Source organism: Rhinoderma darwinii, unplaced genomic scaffold (assembly GCF_050947455.1).
Source record: "Rhinoderma darwinii isolate aRhiDar2 unplaced genomic scaffold, aRhiDar2.hap1 Scaffold_713, whole genome shotgun sequence".
NCBI classification, from domain to species: Eukaryota; Metazoa; Chordata; class Amphibia; order Anura; family Rhinodermatidae; genus Rhinoderma; species Rhinoderma darwinii.
The window spans coordinates 28,469-50,106 of NW_027464274.1; the positions used below are offsets into that span (position 1 = coordinate 28,469).

General features: G+C 45.0%; 1 protein-coding gene across 5 annotated transcripts in view; it reads right to left on the reverse strand.

Annotated features, from left to right (window-relative positions):
- The window catches only part of PIWIL1 (piwi like RNA-mediated gene silencing 1), a 56,350-nt gene that overhangs the window by 26,896 nt on the left and 7,816 nt on the right, over positions 1 to 21,638 (reverse strand). For all 5 annotated transcript variants that reach the window (XM_075849235.1, XM_075849236.1, XM_075849239.1 and 2 more), the window contains exons 2-8: positions 9,793 to 9,879; positions 8,490 to 8,622; positions 7,863 to 7,988; positions 7,377 to 7,588; positions 4,716 to 4,837; positions 875 to 955; positions 284 to 481 (exon numbers count right to left, since the gene is read on the reverse strand). In XM_075849235.1, coding sequence (XP_075705350.1) covers positions 284 to 481; positions 875 to 955; positions 4,716 to 4,837; positions 7,377 to 7,588; positions 7,863 to 7,988; positions 8,490 to 8,622; positions 9,793 to 9,870 — 950 coding nt within the window. In that variant the 5' untranslated portion in view covers positions 9,871 to 9,879. The remainder of the gene's footprint in view (positions 1 to 283; positions 482 to 874; positions 956 to 4,715; positions 4,838 to 7,376; positions 7,589 to 7,862; positions 7,989 to 8,489; positions 8,623 to 9,792; positions 9,880 to 21,638) is intronic.

A 21,638-nucleotide genomic window follows, 5' to 3' on the forward strand; every position in this document is an offset into this window, starting at 1 on the left:
CAACGTTTTTCCCATTGAAATCAATAGGCAGCTGTTTGGAGGTGTTCAGCTTCCGTTTTATCAGCCGTTTTTCGGTTGTTTATGGCCCGAAAAACGACTGAAAAGAAGCCGTGTGAACATACCCTAATAGTTGGGTAAGAAGATCTCAGGAGTAAAGCGCCCAACATTATCCAACCTCAGGGAGGAGACGTCAAACTGGATCTGGGGAATCTACTACAGCGAAGGTGAAAGCCACACAACAATTAGGATCCGCTGGCTGCTCGGTCACAGGTTTCTCTCTTACTTGGTAAGTACGATCTGGCCGACAAGTTCCTTGGTGCAGACGTCCCGGAATTTCTGAGGCCCACATGAGTTATAGATATTGGTCATCACGTCATGAACGGTTTCATTCCTCAGAACTTTATGGCTGACGTCAATGCTCAACATGATGCTGGTTTCAAATTGTAGGATGGAAGTGGAAAATCCAGGCCAGATGGAGAGTCTGACGGGAGAGGAGAAAGGATGGGAGGGTGAAACACGGAAAATAAAGGCGACGTCCATATCCAAACCAGTGAGACAAAGATCATAGAAGAAAATGTATAAATAGAGGAACATGACGGAATCTGGTGCTCAAAAGGTTTTAACATATGGCGGGACTTAGATGGTTGATATTAGCGATAAGGATCTAGGTTTGTTTAACAAGGACTTGCGTGGTGCTCTATACGGATTTAATTCTACATTATTAATCGCAAATAATGACTTTCCATTTGTGGTTGCCATTAGCGATAAGGATTTGTAGGGTGTTCTATGGGAATCTCTGCTGTAATCGTCGTGCGTCCTCACACCGATCTCCGGGTTATCATTTACATGATCCTACAAATACATATTACGTTACCGGTGAGCTCGGACTTCTGTTGCATCATCTGGGTTGTAAAAGTTGCGTCCAATTTGCTTCATATTCATTATCTTCAGGAGTCTGTGGAGAGGAAAAGAAGAGGTGAACCATTGTTCCTTCCCGGGGGTATTACATACAACATGCTATCAGCGGGAAGAGCGCTGTATGACCATCACCAGATCATGATCCAGTCGTTTCATCAGAAGATGTGACTGGATTCGTGGGAGTGGAACGTAAGGCAAGTGGCTGTTTGTTACAGCAAGGTGCCCAAAAATAAATGGGGGTGTGGACAACTCGGGGGCTTAAAATCGCCTCCTTGAAAACGATCATTCAAAGTAAAACTCCAGTCAGAAATATTTGACCATCTCTCGCACAGTGTTGTATGCGCCCCACACCGGCACAATGTACAGGCTCTGTGCTCCTTGTAGTCACTGTTACAGTATGGTTTCTACATTGCGGCAGCTTGTGGCTTCCGTCTCCATTACATAATTTTCCTGCTCAGGGAAATGTGTCACTTACATATTTTTCAGAGACTCCCTGAACAGCTTCTTTATTACCATTATAGGCTGACAAAGCGGCAGATTGTAGTGTGTAGTGAACGGGGCATCTTAGGCCCTGTTCACACAGGTTTGTTTTTTTTGCAGGCGGAAAATCAGGAATTTTGAGGCAGATTGTGACCTGCCTGAACTCTTTGCCACGTTTTTCGCTGCATTTTTCAGACGCGACCGCGGGCAAAAAATGCAGCGAAAACCGCTTTCTCTGCCTCCCATTGATGTCAACGGGAGGTCAGAGACTGAAAAACCTAAAGAAAGGGCATGACGCTTCTTTCTCCCACGTGAAATCAATGGGAGGCGGTTTCGGCTGTTTTTTGGCACAGTTTCGACGTCAAAAACAGCACCAATAAAATAAGTGTTAACAGGGCCTTACAATTTCAAAGTTCTCTGCTTCTGATCAGAGACTTCCATAGTTTGTTGGCCAATATAACATTCACAATACAGCGGAAGCAGTTCAGTAGGTGCAGCGTGTCCCTTGAACTACTTAACCGCTGGTCACACTGGCTTTGTTCAGATTCTGTGGGCCGTTCCAAGAGTATTGACATGAAGAATAGTGCAGCATGCAACAGACAGCACGACAAAACCCAACAGACCCCTCTGTAAATCAATGGGAACCGTTGGGAGTTATCGGAGCAGTCAATCTGTGGTTGCTTCCGTTAAAGTGTGAACAGAGTCTTAAAGGACTATTCCCATCTTGGACATTTATGGCATAGCCACAGGATACGCCACATCTGGGACCCTCGCCTATCTCTAGAACAGGGCCCTCAACCCCCGTCCTACCTTCCGCCACTGGTCCCTGAGCACTGTCTGCCAATGTGGCCGGGTTATCCAGAGCCAGAAATGAATGGGAGTTACCGAAACAGCGTCAGACAGTGGCAGAAGGTAGGACTATTCTAGAGATGGGTGCAGATCCCAAAGGTGGGACCAGGATCTATTCGGACATTTATGCCATGTCTATCCTGTGGACATGCCTAAATGTCCGAGATGAGAATTCCCCCTTAAAGAGTCTCTGTCACCACATTATAAGTGGCCTATCTTGTACATGATGTGATCGGCGCTGTGATGTAGATTACAGCAGTGTTTTATTTAGAAAAACTATAATTTTTGAGTTTTGACCTATTTTAGCTTTATGCTAATGACTTTCTTAATAGACAACTGGGCGTGTTTTACTATATGACCAAGTGGGCGTTGTGGAGAGAAGTGTATGACGCTGACCAATCAGTGACCAATCAGCGCCATACACTTCTCTCCATTCATTTACACAGCACAGTGATCTTGCTAGATCACTATGTGCAGTCACTTACTCACATATTAACGTTACTCAAGTGTCAGTGAATAGACATTACCTCCAGCCAGGACGTGAGGTCTATTCAGAATCCTGACAATTCGCTAACGTTTGTGTGAGATTTACAGCAAGGCAAGCGTAATCTCGCGAGATTACGCTGTAAACGGTCATTTAAAACAAGATTACGCTTGATGTGCTGTAAATCTCACAAACGTTAGCGAAGTATCAGGATTCTGAATAGACATTACGTCCTAGCTGGTAGTGATGTCTATTCACTGTCAGGACACTTGAGTAATGTTAATGTGTGTGTGTATATGTGGCTGCACATAGTGATCCGGTAAGATCACTATATGCCGTGTAAATTAATGGAGAGAAGTGTATGACGCCGATTGGTCACTGATTGGTCAGCGTCATACACTCCTCTCCACAACGCCCACTTGGTCAAAAAGTAAAACGCACCCAGTTATCCATTAAGACAGTCATTAGCATAAATTAATATAGGTCATAACTTCGTCAAAAATGATCGTTTTTCTAAATAAATAAAAAAACACTGTTATCTACATTACAGCGCCGATCACATCATGTACAATATAGGCCACTTATAATGTGGTGACAGAGCCTCTTTAAGGTGACCACACATACATTGAATGACAGTCTGCCACAGCCAACGTTTTCTGCAGGACCGGTCGACAATCTAATGTGTATGGGGTGTCCCGACTCTCCCCTGATGGCAGATGATGGGGCAATACATTGTTCCCGCAGGAGAGAAGCTGCCGCCAAAGGGGGTCAGTGTAGTCTTGCAGCATCTTATTCCCCTCTCCCCATTAAAAACCCATGCAAGCTCGGCCAAGTCACGTGTGCATGAAGATGGGGAAGTTGAGAGGAGCGGTTGCTGGCCAGAAGAGTTCGGATGACAGCTATCGAAGGCGCATGGGCATCTTTAAGGACTTTCATTTTGAACAAGAAATGGTCATGGAAAGGCTTTCCTGATCTCAGAGGATGGGATCTGATCCAGAGCTTGGCCCTAAATACACCACTCATGTACGGAGCTGTAATATGGCCACAAATTCACTAGAATGTAAATCTTTTTTTATTTTTTCTGTCCATGTGAACATACCCTTATAGTTACACCCCTGATATTACGGTATGTGCGCACACAAAATCCAAAACTAAAATTACGGAGCTGTTTTCAAGGGAAAAAAGCTCCTGATTTTCAGACTTTTTTTACGGCCATTTTTGGGGCTGTTTTTCTATAGAGTCAATGAAAAACGGCTCCAAAAACGGCTCAAGAACTGACATGAACTTTTTCATGGCCGTTTTTTTACGCGGCCATTTTGAAAAGCAGCCGCGTAAAAAATGCCCCGTCGGAACAGAACGCAGTTTTTCCCATTGAAATCAATGGGCAGATGTTTGGAGGCGTTCTTCTTCGATTTTTCAGCCGTTTTTCGGGACGTTTACGGCCCGAAAAACGGCTGAAAACACTCCTTGTGCACATACCCTAAGAAGTGCAAAGCTATCAGTTACATCTGAGCCCTGGTGGCTGAACAGTCCCCATTGACACATACAGGACGCCCGTATTCTAGATAGCACATAGTAGGCGGGGGCCTTGTTACAGACTTTGCATTAAAGCCCAGGAAGTTTTTAGTTACCCCTCGTATATTTATAGATATTCATATAGCAGGGAAGTCGGAAGTATCCAAATTCCCCTGGGCTTCTCGGTCAGCAGACCGTGGACTGTTTGACAACCTGGGAGTCTCTACGCGTACAGGAGCGAGTTTTCTGCTGATAGATTCACAGCAGAATTAGACTTCCCTGCCGCCATACATCCCATTTACTGGATGACTCCATCATGTTACAGCCGGTGATTATACAGCCATGGGGTGTCGGGGATAGAAGGATTAGTGATTGGGTCACTGTGTGTGATGTGCCTCTACCAACAAAAAAAACAGCAGTTTCTACATATAATAAAGCTTTAAAGAGCCGGAGTTAACATTTGTCCAACCTCTTGAAAATTATGTTGTAGAACTGAAAGCAGGTCGGGGAAGTCGGTGGGAGCTCGTTCGTTAGAGTAATCGTCACCCTCACGTTCTCGCCATTTCGGGTTTGGCTAAACACCTCAGTAACCTTCAATAATAAGAAGAATAAAAACATCACATACCGATATCTCAACCACCAGAGATGAGCGAACTGACCCATATGTGTTATTGATATGTAATACCCCCATTACCGTCAGCACCTGTGAGCACCTATGTAATGAAAAGTAGTAATATATACTATATAGTCAAAAGTATGTGCACCCCTCCTAATTTTTGAGTTCAAGAGTTTCAGCCATACCCACTGCAGAGAAGCATAAAATCCAGCACACAGCCATGTAATCTCCATAGACAGCCATTGCTAGTAGTACGTGTCATACTGAAGTGCTCAGTGACTTTACATGTAACACGGTCATAGGATGCCACATTTACCACAAGTCAGTTCATGACATTTCTGATCTGCTAGATCTGCTCCGCTCACCTGTAAGTGTTATTACCTGCTAGATCTGCCCCGGTCACCTGTAAGTGTTATTATTACCTGCTAGATCTGTCCTTGTCACCTGTAAGTGTTATTACCTGCTAGATCTGCCCTGGTCACCTGTAAGTGTCGTTACCTGCTAGATCTGTCCTTGTCACCTGTAAGTGTTATTATCTGCTAGATCTGCCCTGGTCACCTGTAAGTGTTATTACCTGCTAGATCTGCCCTGGTCACCTGTAAGGCTGGGTTCACACACCCTATTTACGGACGTAATTCGGGCGTTTTAACCTCGAATTACGTCCGAAAATACGGCTCCAGAGCGTCGGGAAACATCTGTCCATTCATTTGAATGGGCTTTACGATGTTCTGTGCCGACGGCCAAAAAAAGACACCCGCGTCAAAGAAGTGCCTGTCACTTCTTGACATAATTGGAGCAGTTTTCCATTGACTCCATGGAAAAACAGCTCCAATTTCGTCCGTAATGGACGCAGCGAAAAACGCCTGCACATGCCATTATGTCTGAAATTCAGGAGCTGTTTTCTCCTGAAAACAGCTCTGTAATCTCAGCCGTAACGGAGGCTGCCGTGTGAACATAGCCTAAGAGCTATTATCTGCTAGATCAGTGAGAAGGTTTTTAAAGAGAGCGGTGGTCACGCATGTGAACTGCCTTTCCATTCAATGTCTATGGGGCCTTTGGAAACAGCCAAGCGCGGCTGTCTCTGCCGGCCCCATGGACATGGAATGGAGCAGCAGCGGACATAAGCAACCACTGCTCCCTTTAAAATCCTTCTCGCTGTGATCCTGCAGTAAGGAGTAACGGGGATCAGGACCCCTGTTCCAGTGATTGATGGGGCCCCCAGCAATGACACATTTATCTCCTATCCTGTGAAGTGTGCTTAGCGAGAAACCCCCTGCAAGCCTGGTCTGTGCAAACTTCAAAACTGGTGGCATCTCCGGAAACCTGACCAATAAACTGAGGGCATAAAATACGACTTGGACAATAAAGTGGTTCATATTGTGGGGGTCATATACCTTCCTTCCTGACCTCAAGGAAGTAGAAGAGACGCTAATGATGTGTTTACGTTTTTCGGCTATTTTTTCCTTTTATTTTGTCTGTTTTGCGTCATAGTTTCTAATCTTTTTGTATTTTTGTAAGCACTGAACTTTTTATATTAAAGCTTACAACTAATTAAAATGAGTTTTGTCTGAAGAATCAATAGCCTTTCTGAGAGTACCTTAACCCTGTGTCTGCTGTATAGCAGGGTGCGTGTGTTGGGTACCAATCGGCCTAGAACTCGGAAGGTGGTGACAGCGAGTTGCATGTTGGGCTGTTTTGTGCTCAGTGCAAGATAGAGGCCCCGTGCACACGTCCGTAGACTTCCTCCATAATTACAAACCCATTCATTTCTATGAGCTACGGACGCCTTTACATATTTTTACCGATGGGTGTCTGTTCCGTAGAAATGATAGAGCACGTCCTTTTTTTTGTCAGGAATTACGGCACGGACTCCCTATCGAAGCCTATGGGAGCTTCCATAATTTCGGAAGGCTACGGATGTGCACCCATAGCCATCCCTAATTACGGAAGTGTTGCTAGGCGACTCAAGTTTTTTTTTAGATGTTGCATATCATTTGTGGTTTCCATCTTTTTGCGGATCCGTAAATCCAGATATATTACGGATGCACTACGGACCGTATTTACTGACACCGTTACATATATGCGGATGACTAAAAATAACTACGGATCCGTATTTACGGATGGATGAAAAATGCAGTCATGTGCAGGGGGCCTAAGGTATATGAACGTGCACCCTGCACATGACCGTGCCCGTAATCACGGTCCATGATTACAGGCACGGCCAGCCGCTGACGGCTGTGGACAGCCACCCGCATTTGAAGGCTGTGCACCCAAGTAAAGTATGGGAGCAGGGTCCATACAAAAAAAATAAAAAAAAATAGGACATGTCCTATCTTTTGCGGGGCCTTTCTATGGCATGGACATCTTCCCGTAAATATACGGGGAGGTGTCCGTCGGCCATAGAAATGAATGTGACCGTAATTACAGATGAAATCTACGGTTGTGTGCATGGGGCTTGAGTGACAATAGATTAACCCTTTACAGAAGCCCCCACATCAAGTGCCAAAAATCTACCGTATTCAGTCTTCTTGGTAAGAACAATACCATCCCGTCGAATGCGCGTGCTCTCCCGATGGTTTCTTCATGCTGGTACAGCAGGGCAGTCCGCAAACGCCTGGACTCCATGGGAGGGCTAAAGTCTATGTGATACTGGTATAAGACCCACTGGGGTCGTGAGACCAGTTTGATGTGGTTTGTCACAAGCTGAATTGTGTTACCGGAAACACCTGGAAATATGCAAGGAAATTCCACTTAAAGATTTTAGAATTGCTCCATAAAACGCGTCATCCTCTCATGTCAGACACTGATGAAAACCAATATGGCTGTTCTCACGGGGATCGTCAGGAGCCAGTAACGTATTGCAGGAGACTTCACTAGAATTTATGTTCTGGAGTCTGGGAAAGCTGAATGCAATGTCTGGCATATTATCACCCAGTTTTCCGAAAAACAGATAACCGAGAAACAACTTGACCAAAGAGGAAGATTCAAGAACAGAATTACCAGTTTTTGATGCTTGGACATGTTCTATGGTCTGCCGGGTGTTCACCCCAAGGTCATGGAAGTCACGTCGACGGCCACCCCGTTCCCCAAGTGATATGTCCTGAAATCCGGCTGAAAGCTGCAGAACTGAAAGGAGGAAACAGTAAGCAGGAGAAAAAGGTTACAGCCATGATAAATATACATTAAAACGTGACCTATGTGCAAGTCTAACCCCATACACACGGGTGTAAGAGAAATCGACCTCACAGCAGAGCCTGGAAACGGGCAAATCATGACTATATCGCCGGCATCGACTTCCCGTGAGGAACTCAGCTGATCAGACGTAGAAGTCGGATTGGCCTGGCACCATAAAAAGCCGCTCTCTGAGGGGGTGTATGCAGGGTGTTCTTAAGGACGGGGAGATGGACTCACACACACTTGTATCTAAAAGTGCCAGACAATAACGTCTCCTATACAACTGCCAGCCAGGGTGCCCCCATAACAGTACCAGCCTTCGCCGCCGCCCCCCCATTGCACCTCCAGCCACTTACAAGGGTCCATAGAAAGACCTAACCAATCTGGGTATATATAGGGGTGAGGGACAACAACCATGTTTTCTCTTTAACACCGGTGCAATAAGTTAGTTACCGTCAGCTGGGGGTCTCTCCACAGCTGGGGGACCTCTCTGGCGCCCTCTTCCAACAAGTAAAGGCTCAGACACGGATTGCTGCGGTGGTCGCTGTGGTCTGTCTATAGGTCTAGGGGCTGCAGCCTCCTGCACCTGTAATAAGCAGAGAATTACTGTAAGGCCAAATTCACACAAATTAATGCAAACGCGGACGTGAAAAACGTCTGAGTTGCCCGTGTGGGTCTCGTTTTCACAGATCCTCATAGATTTGAGTCTATGGAGGGATCCGTGACAACAGAAGAAAATAGGACATGTTCTATTTTTCAACGGACCCTTCATGTGGCCCTTTGAAACAATGGCCATGTGAACGGCCCCATTGAAATACGTGCGTCCGTTGCTTTAATGGCTGTCGCACGGACGAATCCTACGGTCCTCTGAATTCGGCCTTGGGGTGGATTCACACGCAGCAGATTTTGTTGCAGAAATTTTATGTGACTGAAAATCAGTTCCGTTCATCTGAATAGAACTTGCACCTGCAGAAACAATCCTATTCCGATGACCGCAGCGGTTTTTAAATTGCAGAAATTTCGGCAACAAAATGTACGAATCCACCCGTTCATAAATTAAAAAAAAGTTGCTCAATGATTCTGCTGGCTTAAAGGCTCCACAGAGCAGTAACGCATTGTGGGAGATGTAGTGTTTCCATCAGATGCCTATAGGAATGATCTGGTGTCTTCCAGGATGTCACTCACAGCCAAGAACCGTAAGCAGGGCACCAATATTTTAGGCAAGTCATCAAAAAAAACAGCTTGTCTGGCCTCAAAATAGACTATATTGTTAACACTCCTTTATTTAAAACAAAACCAATTTTCTCTATCACCCCCCCCCCCAATAAAGGCTAAAGACCTCATTATGTGGGAAGCGCTCGTCAGATGTTCTTTCCTGTAGCAAAATATCGCTGGACCCTGCAGAGCTTTTCATTCCTTAGACATAGTGTGGGATGATGTCTGACAACCTAATTCCCACGCTCTTACAGCAGATGGGGAGAGCAGTCTACTAGACTCCACTGAAGGAGAAAAGACTCCCATAGATCGCAGGAGTCAGACGCTCTTATATTCATGTGGTGTGACAGTCAGATATAGCCACATCCACCTAAACTCCGCTTATCCCAAAAATTGCCCGATTTATCTGTATGGTGACTAACGCCCTAAATACCTCCCGATCCGGGTTGTTCGGGACCTCTGTACCATGTGATTGTTTTTGACTAGAAAGCAGCAGAAGTTACTAAATGACTCGACAAGGATTTAGTGTAGGAGGAAGAACCTGTCTAGGTGGTCCAACCGGGGTCGGCTCCGGGACACGGGCTCTGCCACGGGCTCGGGCTCTTCCTCGTCCAGTCATCTTCTATTCCTGCAAAGGAAACAGATCAATCTTAAAATTTTACCATTTGAAATAAAAATAATAAAAAAAAACAACATTCCATTAAAGTGAAAGGAGCGGAGCTGCAACAGCAATTACAACCTGTGGACAGCTGTGGCGCTGATTTATGGAGAAAAAAGCAATTATGTTTTTTTAATCCTGAACATCCCATTTAAGGGCTCAGGCACGAGTGTATTCAGGACCTGGATAAGTTGTGTGTGAAGGTCCTGAACGCTCATCTAATGTCAGTCTATGGGCTTGTGCATATATTTGTATACTCCGTGGTGCAGCACTCCAGCAGGTGGAAGAGGGCACTGCGCTGGCTCCCTTCCCCTGCGTGTTTCAGAAGCTGCCATTCCTCGAGGGCACTTCTCTTAGTTGCGTTGAAAATCGGCTGCTAGCGGCGACACCGGGCATGAGGGCGCCCGTGCCGCCCGTCCTCCCCCATGGCCGGCGCCCCTATGGCTGCTACAGCAGTAGCGACGCCACATTTGATAGTATTTGATATTATTGAACTACTATTGAAGATTGTTATTAAGATACTATTAATAGAAACTTAAAGGCAACGTGTCCCGAAATTATTTTTTTATATATAATATTGCTTTTAGTATGTTATTAAAATACATTTTATTTATTTGTGTGTTTGCAAAGTTTTACGTTTCATTTTTCTAACTTTTACTTCTCTATGGGGGCTGCCATTTATTTTTTTTCATCTCTGTATGTGTCGATTAACGACACATACAGAGATGGAATACGGCAGCTCAGTCCATAGGAGTCAATGAACGGCTCCCGTCTATTGTATCTGCTCTCTGGCTCTGTACTGCGCAGACGTAGGTCAGAGTCACACAGCAGAGCAGCTGTGTGCAGGGAGAGAGCAGGCGCCATCATGAAGACCAGCTGCACTGCAGGTAAGGTGTGTCTGTCTCTCTCTCACAGACCCTCGCTCTCGTGACCCCCGACGGCCCCCACCCCACCCGACTGGCCCCCTATAGTCGTGCAGGACTTTGTATAAAGGACACATGATGTAACTGTCCTGGGAAAGCTGGGTGATAAACAATATGCCCGCTGTTAGTGTGGTACCCAGCTTTCCCCGACCCCTGAACGGTAAATCTCTCTGGTGCTGAGACTGAGAGGTTCATTAGTCACATCCCCAAACAGTCTCAGCACAACTAGAGAGATTTACCGTTCAGGGGTCTGGGAAAGCTGGGTGACCACCATTACCCCTCCTACAGGAGTGAGAGGTTCATTAGTCACATCCCCAAACACTCCAGTAGGAGGGGTAATGGTGGTCACCCAGCTTTCCCAGAAGCAGATATAACCAGGAAAGGGCTGGATGGACGGGCTGAGGGTGCACAGGGTTTTCGGTGATCCCGCTCTGTCATGTAAATCAGTCCATAACAAGAGACAGTGCACTCAGGACAAGCCCTGCCCTCAGGCCGTAGTTGTGTGGTTCTGTCTGCAGTGATGGCGGTGGGTGGCTCTGACACCCGCCTCCCCCGTCGGGTCATCTCAGGACAGAAGGGGTGTCCGGATTGGAGACACAGCGCCGCACCTGTCCTCAGGTTGTGTCTGGTATTGCAGTTCACCTCCATTGAAGTGAATAGGACAGAGCTGTAATACCACACACGACCTGAGGACAGGTGCGGCGCCATGTTTTCCTGCACGACCCCTTTAAGACTTTTCCCGTTTGTGTGTGTGGCAGAGAGAAGTGTGCACATGCGCCGCTGATACTTCATAGCTTTGTAGAATCAGCGGCGAGCACCCCCCCCCCACCACAGATACCCACATAAATCCCCCCCAAACATGCAAAATCAAGTGTAATCAAGCATTTTTTTATGTGGTTTTTTTTGCACGTAAAAAGTGCAAAAAAAAAAAACGTGGCAAATACACGGCGTGTGAACCGGTCAACTGAAAAGTCATTCACTTCACTTTCATCATTCTAAGGGTATGTTCACACACAATGTTTTCAGCTGAAAAATCGGAAGCAGAACGCCTACAAGCATCTGCCCATTGGTTTCAATGGGAAATACGGCGTTCTGTTCCGACAGGGCGTTTTTTACGTGGTTGTTTTCCAAAACCAGCACGTAAAAAGACGCCCGCCAAAATGAAGTGCACATTGCTTCTTGGGACGTTTTTGGAGCCGTTTTTCATTGACTTTATAGAAAAAACAGCTCCAAAAACGGCCGTTAAAAAATGCGAGTTTGATTAAAAAATGGCTGAAAATCAGGAGCTGTTTCCCCTTTGTTTAGTGAGCGTGTGAACATACGCTTAGCCGTTTGGTGTGTCCTATAGCTTCTTCCAGCTGCAGAATCACACCCAAAATGGCTGCCGGACACTGCTTAGCAATTTGAAGACACCTTTTCCTGGCTTGTGAGGGGGGGTGGGGGGGTGTGAGATTCCCTCCCACATTTACAGCAGCTGTGAGTCAGGTTGCTTTGCCTTATTCACCTTGCTGTAATTCTGGAAAGTGCTCCCCCTGGTGGCCAACATAGGAAAACATGTCAATTATTTAATTTTTAATACTTTCCACCATATGGAAGAAAAAAAAAAAAAAATACAGCAAAAAAACTTAAATAGAATAGAAATAAGTAACGACACTTAAAAAAAAAAAGTTTAATTCGCAACACATTCCCTTTGAGACTTAAGAGACTATTGTTGAGATACTATTGAACACTATAGCAGAGCAGGGAGGAATCTCCCTGCTCTGCTAACTACTTGGCCAGTGGTTCCCAATCAGGGTGCCCCAAGAACCCTCCAGGGGTGCCGCAACACTTTTCTGAACCATGGCCGTGCTTTCTCTACTCTTCACAACACAAAGTGCATGTGAGTAGGAGGAGATTTTTTGCAGATTTTAATGAAGCCCCCTTGTAGATCGAACCCCCGCCCACCACCGTAGATGGCACCCCCCTTCCTGTACATAGCGCCACTGTAGCTCCGTGAAGGAGCAGAATCCCCCTGTGGCCGGGTATTCCGCTACGGGACATAGTGCTTGAAGCAGAATCCCCATCCACAGCGTAGCTGGCGCGGTGGTGCGGCTCCAGGAGAAGCCCACGACGTCACTGTGCATAAAGTGGACAAGGAGGATGGGCAGCACTGCCTACCAGGGGGCTGGGCTGTATGGCACAATCTACAGGCGGAACTATCTACAAGGGGGAGCTGTGTGTGGCAGCCAGGGGAAGGGGGCATTATACTGTGTGGAGGCCACTAAGCGGACATTATACAGTGTAGGGGCACTACAGGGGGCACTATACTGTATGGGCACAATTAGGGGACAAAATACTGTGTCCTTGAAGGGGTTATAATATATTATACTGTATGGGGGGCACTAAAGGGGCATTATACTGTGTGGGGGGCACTATATAGGGCATTCTACTGTGTGGGGGGGCATTATACTTTTACATGGTGAATTTTTTCATGATGGGGGTGGGGAATCGAAAAATAATTTAGCACGGGGCGCCATCTATCCTAAGGCTGGCCTTGCTTCTACGAGTCCCTGCATTTCCCGCTCCGCATCACTATGTGCCGCCATATGGTGCCTCTGTCAGTCCCTGAACCACTATGCGCCGCTATATGCTGCCGCTGTATCACTATGTAGGGTGTAGCTAGGGGGGGGGGCAGGCGGGGCAAATGCCCCAAGCGCAACTAGGTGGTAGTGATGGGGGGGCGCCGCAGAGAAGCTAATTGCTGCGGACAGGCACCTTGTATGTCGGACACCTGCAGCAGCGATCAGTGTTAGGAAGAGCCAGGAGTTCATGCGGCAGCGTTCTGACAGCGGTCTGTGACGGCCCGGGAGTGGACCAGTCCAGTTAACCAACCCGTAACCTGACCTCACGTCAGTGGCATGTGGTCTGATGACTGAGGTCAGGTGACTGGACTGGTCCACTCCCGAGCTGTCACCGACCCTAGTCAAAAGGAACTCCGCCGCTGCCTGCGCCGCATCACCTGCTCCGGTAAGTCATGTCAGGCAGAGCGGAGAGTGGTAGCGGTAGGATAGCGCTGTTACAGTGTGGTGCGAAGTACAGGGGGGGGGCTATGTGGCGCTACCGGCAAGGGGGGCCTGTGCGTGGCAATACCTGCATGGGGGGCTGTGTGGCGCTACCCGCATGGGGGGGGGCTGTGTGGCGCTACCTGCATTGTAATCAATCTCAGACACTTGTGATAATTAGTTTGCCAGGTGTGCCCAATCAAAGGAAAACTACTTAAGGACGTTCCAATTAACCCCTTAAGGACGCAGCCTAGTTTGGGCCTTAACCCCTTGCGTACCTTCGACGTAATAGTACGTCGCTGGCCGCTTATTCCAGCGTACCTTCGACGTACTATTACGGCGCAGGAATAAACTGTCACTATGTGAAATCACATAGTGACAGAACAGCGGCGGCAGCTGTCATTGACAGCTAACCGTCTCTGCTAGCAGTCCCCAATGCCGGCGATTGCTCAGTCTCTGAAGACTGACCAATCACAGCCGTCTGTGACGTCGTCTGCAGGAGAAAGCTCCTGTCACTTTCTCTGATCTCCTCACTTCTGTGAGATAAGTGAGGATATCAGAGAAAGCGGTGTAAAAAAAAAAACACTATTTTTATTAACCCCTTCCCGAAAATGGGCGTATAGTAACGCCCTGAGGATGAAGCGGGCACAGGAGTTGTGCTCGCTCCATCTTCATCGGATGTCGGCTGTAATATACAGCCGACATCCCACTGCAACTACAGCGATCACTGCCCTCTCCGATCGCTGTAGTTTAACCCCTTAAATGCCGCTGTCAATAGCGACAGCGGCATTTAAGTGATTGATACAGAGGGAGGGGGCTCCCTCTGCACCCCATTGCCCCCCCCCGCGAAAAATCGCGGGGTTCTGAAGGTTGCAATGGCAACCAGGAAGCCTAGCAACGGCTTCCTGGTTGCCAGGTACGGGAGCCTATTAGGTCCTGCCCAAGGCAGGACGTAATAGGCTCAACTGTCAGTTGTAAAGTGACAGTTACAATACACTGCACTACATCAGTACATACAGAAGTAGTGCAGTGTATTGTGCAGGGGATCAGAAGATCAGATCTTCCAGTCCCCTAGTATGTGTAAAATAAAAAGTGAAAAAAAAGTAAAAAAAAAGTAAAAAAAAAGTTTTAGATAAATAAATAAATACAAGTTTTACGTAATAAAAACAATAATCGCCTTGTTTCCCTGATCAAGCCCTTTATAATTAGAAAAAAAAAATGAAAAAAAAGACAAAAACTAGACATAATAGGTATCGCCGCGTTCGTATCGGCCTGACCTAAAAAAATATCATATTATTTATCCCGCACGGTGAACACCGTAAAAAAAAATACCATAAAAAACAATGGCAGAATTTCCTTTTTTGGTCACGTTGTTTCCAAAAAAATGGAATAAAAAGTGATCAAAAAGTCGCGCGTAGCCAAACATGGTACCAATAAAAACGACAGTGTGTCACGCAAAAAATGTATGTACTCCGCACAGATTACATATGCCCCCACATTATAAACTGAAACACCAGTAAGACACTAAACAAAACTACTACCAAGCAAAATCTGCGCTCCAAAAGCCAAATGGCGGTTCTTCTGGGCCTGGCAGTGTGCCCAAACAGCGGTTTATGACCACATATGGGGTATTACCGTACTCTGGAGAACCGCTTAACAATTTATGGGGCGTATGTCTCCAGTGGTACAAGCTGGGCCCAACGCATTGGGCACTGAAATAGCATATATGTGGAAAATGTCAATTTTCAATCTGCAACATCCACTGTGCACTAATTTCTGCAAAACCTTTGGGGGTCAAAATGCTCACTACACTTCTAGATGAATTCCTTGAGGGGTGTAGTTTTCCAAATGGGGTCACTTTTCGGGAGTTTTCACTGTACTGGTACCTCAGCGCAATGCAACATGGCGTCAAAAACAAATTTTGTAAAATCTCCACTCCAAAAACAAAATTGCACTTTTTCCGTTTAGACCCTTGCCGTATGTCCAAATAGCCGTTTACAACCACATATGGGGTATTTCCGTAATCAGGAGAAATTGTGTAACACATTTTGGGGTGTCTTTTCTCCTGTATTCCTTGTGGAAATGAAAAATTCTGAGCTAAAGCTACAGGTTATTGGAAAAAAAAAATGTTTTCATTTTCACGGACCAATTCTAATAAAATCTATAAAACACCTGAGGGCTCAAAATGCTCACTACACCTCTAATTTAATTCTTTCAGGGGTATAGTCTCCAAATTGGGATCACATCTGGGGAATTTCTACTGTACTGGTACTTCAGGGACTCTGCAAATGCGACATGGCCCCCAGAAACCAATTCAGCAAAATCTGAGCTGCAAAATCCAAATGGTGCTCTGTCCCTTCTGAGCCCTGCCATGGGTCCAAACAGCAGTTTATTACCACATAACGGGGTATTTCCGTAATCAGGAGAAATTGCTTTACAAATGTTGAGGTGCTTTTTCTCCTTTATTCCTTATAAAAATTAGAAAATTCTGTGTTTTTTCCAAAAAAAAGTCTCTTTTCATCTTCACAGACTAATTCCAATAAATTCAGCAAAAAACCTGTGGGGTCAAAATGATAACTATACCACTAGAAAAATTCCTTGAGGGGTATAGTTTCCAAAATGGGGTCACTTTTGGGGGGATTCCACTGTTTAGGTCCCTCCCGGGCGTTGCAAACGTGACACGGCACTGAAAACCATTCCAGTAAAATCAGAGCTCCAAAATCCAAATGGGGGTCCTTCCCTTCTGAGCCCTGCTGTGGGTCCAAACAGCAGTTTATTACCACATATGGGGTATTTCCGTAATCGCGAGAAATTGCTTTACAAATGTTGGGGTGCCTTCTCTCCTTTATTTCTTGCAAAAATTAGAAATTTTTACGTTTTTCCAGAAAAAAAGTAGATTTTCATTTTCACAGACTAACTCCAGAAAATATAGCAAAATACCTGTGGGGTCAAAATGATAACTATACCCCTAGATAAATTCCCTGAGGGGTGTAGTTTAAAAAATGTGGTCACTTTTGGGGGTTTCCACTGTTTTGGCACCACAAGACCTCCTCAAACCTGACATGGTGCCTAAAATATATTCTAAAAAAAGGAGGCCCCAAAATCCACTAGGTGCTCCTTTGCTTCTGAGGCCTGTGTTTCAGTCCATTAGCGCACTAGGGCCACATGTGGGATATTTCTAAAAACTGCAGAATCTGGGCAATAAATATTGAGTTGCGTTTCTCAGGTAAAACCTTCTGTGGTACAGAAGAAAATGTATTACATATGAATTTTGTAAAAAAAAATGAAATTTGAAAATTTCAGCTCTACTTTCCTTCAATTCCTGTAAAACGCCTAAAGGGTTGAAACACTTTCTGAATGCAGTTTTGGATACTTTGAGGGGTGCAGTTTTCAAAATGGGGTGTTTTATGGGGGTTTCTAATATATAGGGCACTCAAAACCACTTCAGAACTGAACTCGTCCCTGAAAAAAATCGCTTTTTGAAATTTTCTTAAAAATATGAGAAATTGCTGCTAAAGTTCTAAGCCTTGTGAGGTCATAGAAAAATAAAAGGATGTTCAAAAAACGATGCAAACATAAAGTAGACATATGGGAGATGTTAATTGGTAACTATTTTGTGTGGTATAACTGCCTGTCTTACAAGCAGATACATTTAAAATTGGAAAAATCATAATTTCTTCATATTTTCGCTAAATGTTTTTCACAAATAAGCAATGAATTTATCGACCAAATTTTTGCACTAAACTAAAGTACAATATGTCACGAGAAAACAATCTCAGAATCAATTGGATAGGTAAAAGCATTCCGGAGTTATTACCACATAAAGTGATACATGTCAGATTTGAAAAAATGGGTCTGGTCCTGAAGGCCAAAATGAGCTGGGTACTCAAGGGGTTAAGGCTCAGAGCCCATTTTTCAAATCTGCCATATTTCACTTTATGTGGTAATAACGTCGGAACGCTTAAACCTATACAAGCGATTCTGAGATTGTTTTCTCGTGACACATTGGGCTTTATGTTCGTGGTAAAATTTGGTCGATATATTCAGTGTTTAGAACTGAAAAATTGCAAAATTTAGAGAAAATTTTGAAAAAAATAGCATTTTTCAGAATTGAAATGCATCTGCTTGTAAAACAGACGGTTATACCACCAAAAATAGTTACTAGTTCACATTTCCCATATGTCTACTTTAGATTGGCATCGTTTTTTGAACATTATTTTATTTTTCTTGGACGTTACAAGGCTTAGAACATAAACAGCAATTTCTCAAATTCTTAAGAAAATTTCAAAAGCCTTTTTTTTTAAGGTACCTGTTCAGATCTGAAGTGGCTTTGTGGGGCCTATGTATTAGAAACCCCCATAAAACACCCCATTTTAGAAACGAAACCCCTCAAAGTATTCAAAACAGCAATTAGAACGTTTTTTTAACCCTTCAGGCATTTCACAGGAATTAAAGCAAAGTGGAGGTGAAATTTGCAAATTATTTTTCTTGCTGAATTTCAATTTTATAATTTTTTTTTCTGTAACAGAAGGTTTTACCAGAGAAACACAACTAAATATGTATTGTTCAGATTCTGCAGTTTTTAGAAATGTCCCACATGTGTCTCTAGTGCGCTCGTGGACTAAAACACAAGCCCCAGAAGAAAGGAAGCACCTAGTGCATTTTGAGGCCTCTTTTTTATTAGAATATATTTTAGGCAGCATGCCAGGTTTGAAGAGGTGTTGAGGTGTCAAAACAGTAGGAATCCCCCAATAGTGACCCCATTTTGGAAACTGCACCGCTCAAGGAATTCATTTATGGTTTTTGTTATCATTTTGACTCCACAGTTTTTTCACAGCACGTATTTGAATTGGGCTGTGAAATTAAAAAAATGAAATTTTTTCCAATAAAATGTCATTTGTGATCAAAATTTCTTATTTTCACAGGGAACAAAATACCCCATTCTGTTGCGCAATTTGTCCTGAGGGCCGCAATACCCCATTTGTGGTGATAAACTGCCGTTTGGGCCCATGGGAGGGCTCAGAAGGAAAGGGCCACCATTTGGCCTACTGGGGATTTTCTAGTGCGAAGTCAGGTATGCAGAAGCCCCTGAGGTACCAGTACAGTTGAAACCCGCAAGAAGTGACCCCGTTTTAATAACTACACCCTTAAGGCATTCATCTAGAGGTGTAGTGAGCATTTTGACCGTAGACCTACACCCCATAAACTGTAATGTGGGTTCTCCCGGGTATGGCAATACCCTACATGTGGCTGTTATCAGCTGCCTGGGCACACAGCAGGGCCCAGAGGGGAAAGACGAGGGGGGATAAGCTGTGCGGAGGGCATCAGGGTAAGTAAAATTGGGGTAAATTATAAACCAAGGGATGTATGATACATTTTAAAACACTTTCATACAGAGCTCTGGTTATTCGGGACACGCGTCACATTGATATATTGTGTCCTCCCTTATCCCCCTCTTATAGCAGACTTTGCACCTCTTTTGACTTTTTCCCTTCTTGCCAGTTTGGGGAACTTCTCCTGGAAAGTGTTGCCCTGGTACGATGCGTGTGGCCTCGCCTCCAGAAATACTGGGTGCCCCCCCCCCCTTCCTGGTCCCTAAAGATTAGGTTCTTGATAATCACATCTTGAAATTCCAGGAAAGTTCCCGTCTGGCCTGCACATCGACGTAGCACGTACACATTGTACAGGGTGGGCCATTTATATGGATACACCTAAATAAAATGGGAATGGTTGGTGATATTAACTTCCTGTTTGTGGCACATTAGTATATGGGAGGGGGAAACTTTTCAAGCTGGGTGTTGACCATGGCGGCCATTTTTAAGTCAGCCATTTTGTATCCAACTTTAGTTTTTTCAATGGGAAGAGGGTCATGTGACATCAAACTTATCGAGAATTTCACAAGAAAAACAATGGTGTGCTTGGTTTTAACGTTACTTTATTCTTTCATGAGTTATTTACAAGTTTCTGACCACTTATAAAATGTGTTCAAAGTGTTGCCCATTGTGTTGGATTGTCAATGCAACCCTCTTCTCCCACTCTTCACACACTGATAGCAACACCGCAGAAGAAATGCCTCCCTATCTGACCCCCTTAGACTTTTATCTTTGGGGTCATCTGAAGGCAATTGTCTATGCTGTGAAGATACGAGATGTGCAGCAACTGAAACTACGGATACTGGAAGCCTGTGCTAGCATTTCTTCTGCGGTGTTGCTATCAGTGTGTGAAGAGTGGGAGAAGAGGGTTGCATTGACAATCCAACACAATGGACAGCACTTTGAACACATTTTATAAGTGGTCAGAAACTTGTAAATAACTCATGAAAGAATAAAGTAACGTTAAAACCAAGCACACCATTGTTTTTCTTGTGAAATTCTCGATAAGTTTGATGTGTCACATGACACTCTTCCCATTGAAAAAACTAAAGTTGGATACAAAATGGCTGACTTAAAAATGGCCGCCATGGTCAACACCCCGCCTGAAAAGTTTCCCCCTCCCATATACTAATGTGCCACAAACAGGAAGTTAATATCACCAACCATTCCCATTTTATTTAGGTGTATCCATATAAATGGCCCACCCTGTACAATGCCATCTATATGATGTGCCCGGCCGGCTTCTTATACCACACCGCATGGCGCTGTAGGGCTTCAGGGCTTGATCTGACAAGTCCACCCCTCCCATGTACCTATTGTAGTCCAGGATGCAGTCTGATTTGGGGGTCTCTGTACTGGTACCTCGTCCTGGTACATGGGTACTGGTGTGACATCTCTCTTGTACTTGACACACAATATGTTGCTGCTGGATTGTGCCCTGCTCTCACCCCTTCTGAGCGTTTGCCCTGCAGAGTCTTAGGGAGGCCTCTCAGGTTTCTTCTAGCAGTGCCGCATGCCCCAGGACTTCTGGAAGCGAGGCAGTAGAAGAGTGGGACGCTGGTATAAATATTATCCAGGTAGAGGTGGTGACCCTGATCCAGCAGGGGGTGCACCAAATCCCACACAATTTTTGCATTAACTCCCAGTAAGGGGGGGCATTCTGGGGGCTGAATACTGGTGTCCTCCCCTTTATATATCCTAAATCTGTAGGTATACCCTGATGCCCTCTCGCAGCTTATACATCTTCACGCCATACCTTGCCCTCTTACCCCGCAGGTACTGGCGGAATCTACCAAGGACTCATCAATAGAAATACACGTCTCGGGGGTGTATGCTGGGAATACCGGGCACTGAGACGGTCTAATAGGGGTCTCAGTTTATACAAACGGTCAAAACTGGGGTCATCTCTGAGTGGGCACGGCTCATTATCAGTATAATGTAAGAAGCGAAGTATTGCCTCATTTATTTATTTTTTTAGGTTCCAGTTCAGTTCTGAAGTTGATTTGAGGGGCCCATATATTAGAAACCCCTATCAAACACCCCATTTTAGAAACTAGACCCCTCAAAGTATTCACAACAGCATTTAGAAAGTTTATGAACCCTTTAGGTGTTTCACAGGAATTTAGAGCAAAGTAGAGGTGACATTTACCTATTTATTTTTTGGTCAGAAAATCCTTTTTATACCTTTTTTCTATAAGGGTATGTGCACACACACTAATTACGTCCGTAATTGACGGACGTATTTCGGCCGCAAGTACCGGACCGAACACAGTGCAGGGAGCCGGGCTCCTAGTATCATAGTTATGTACAATGCTAGGAGTCCCTGCCTTGCTGCAGGACAACTGTCCCGTACTGTAATCATGTTTTCAGTATGGGGCAGTAGTTCCACGCAG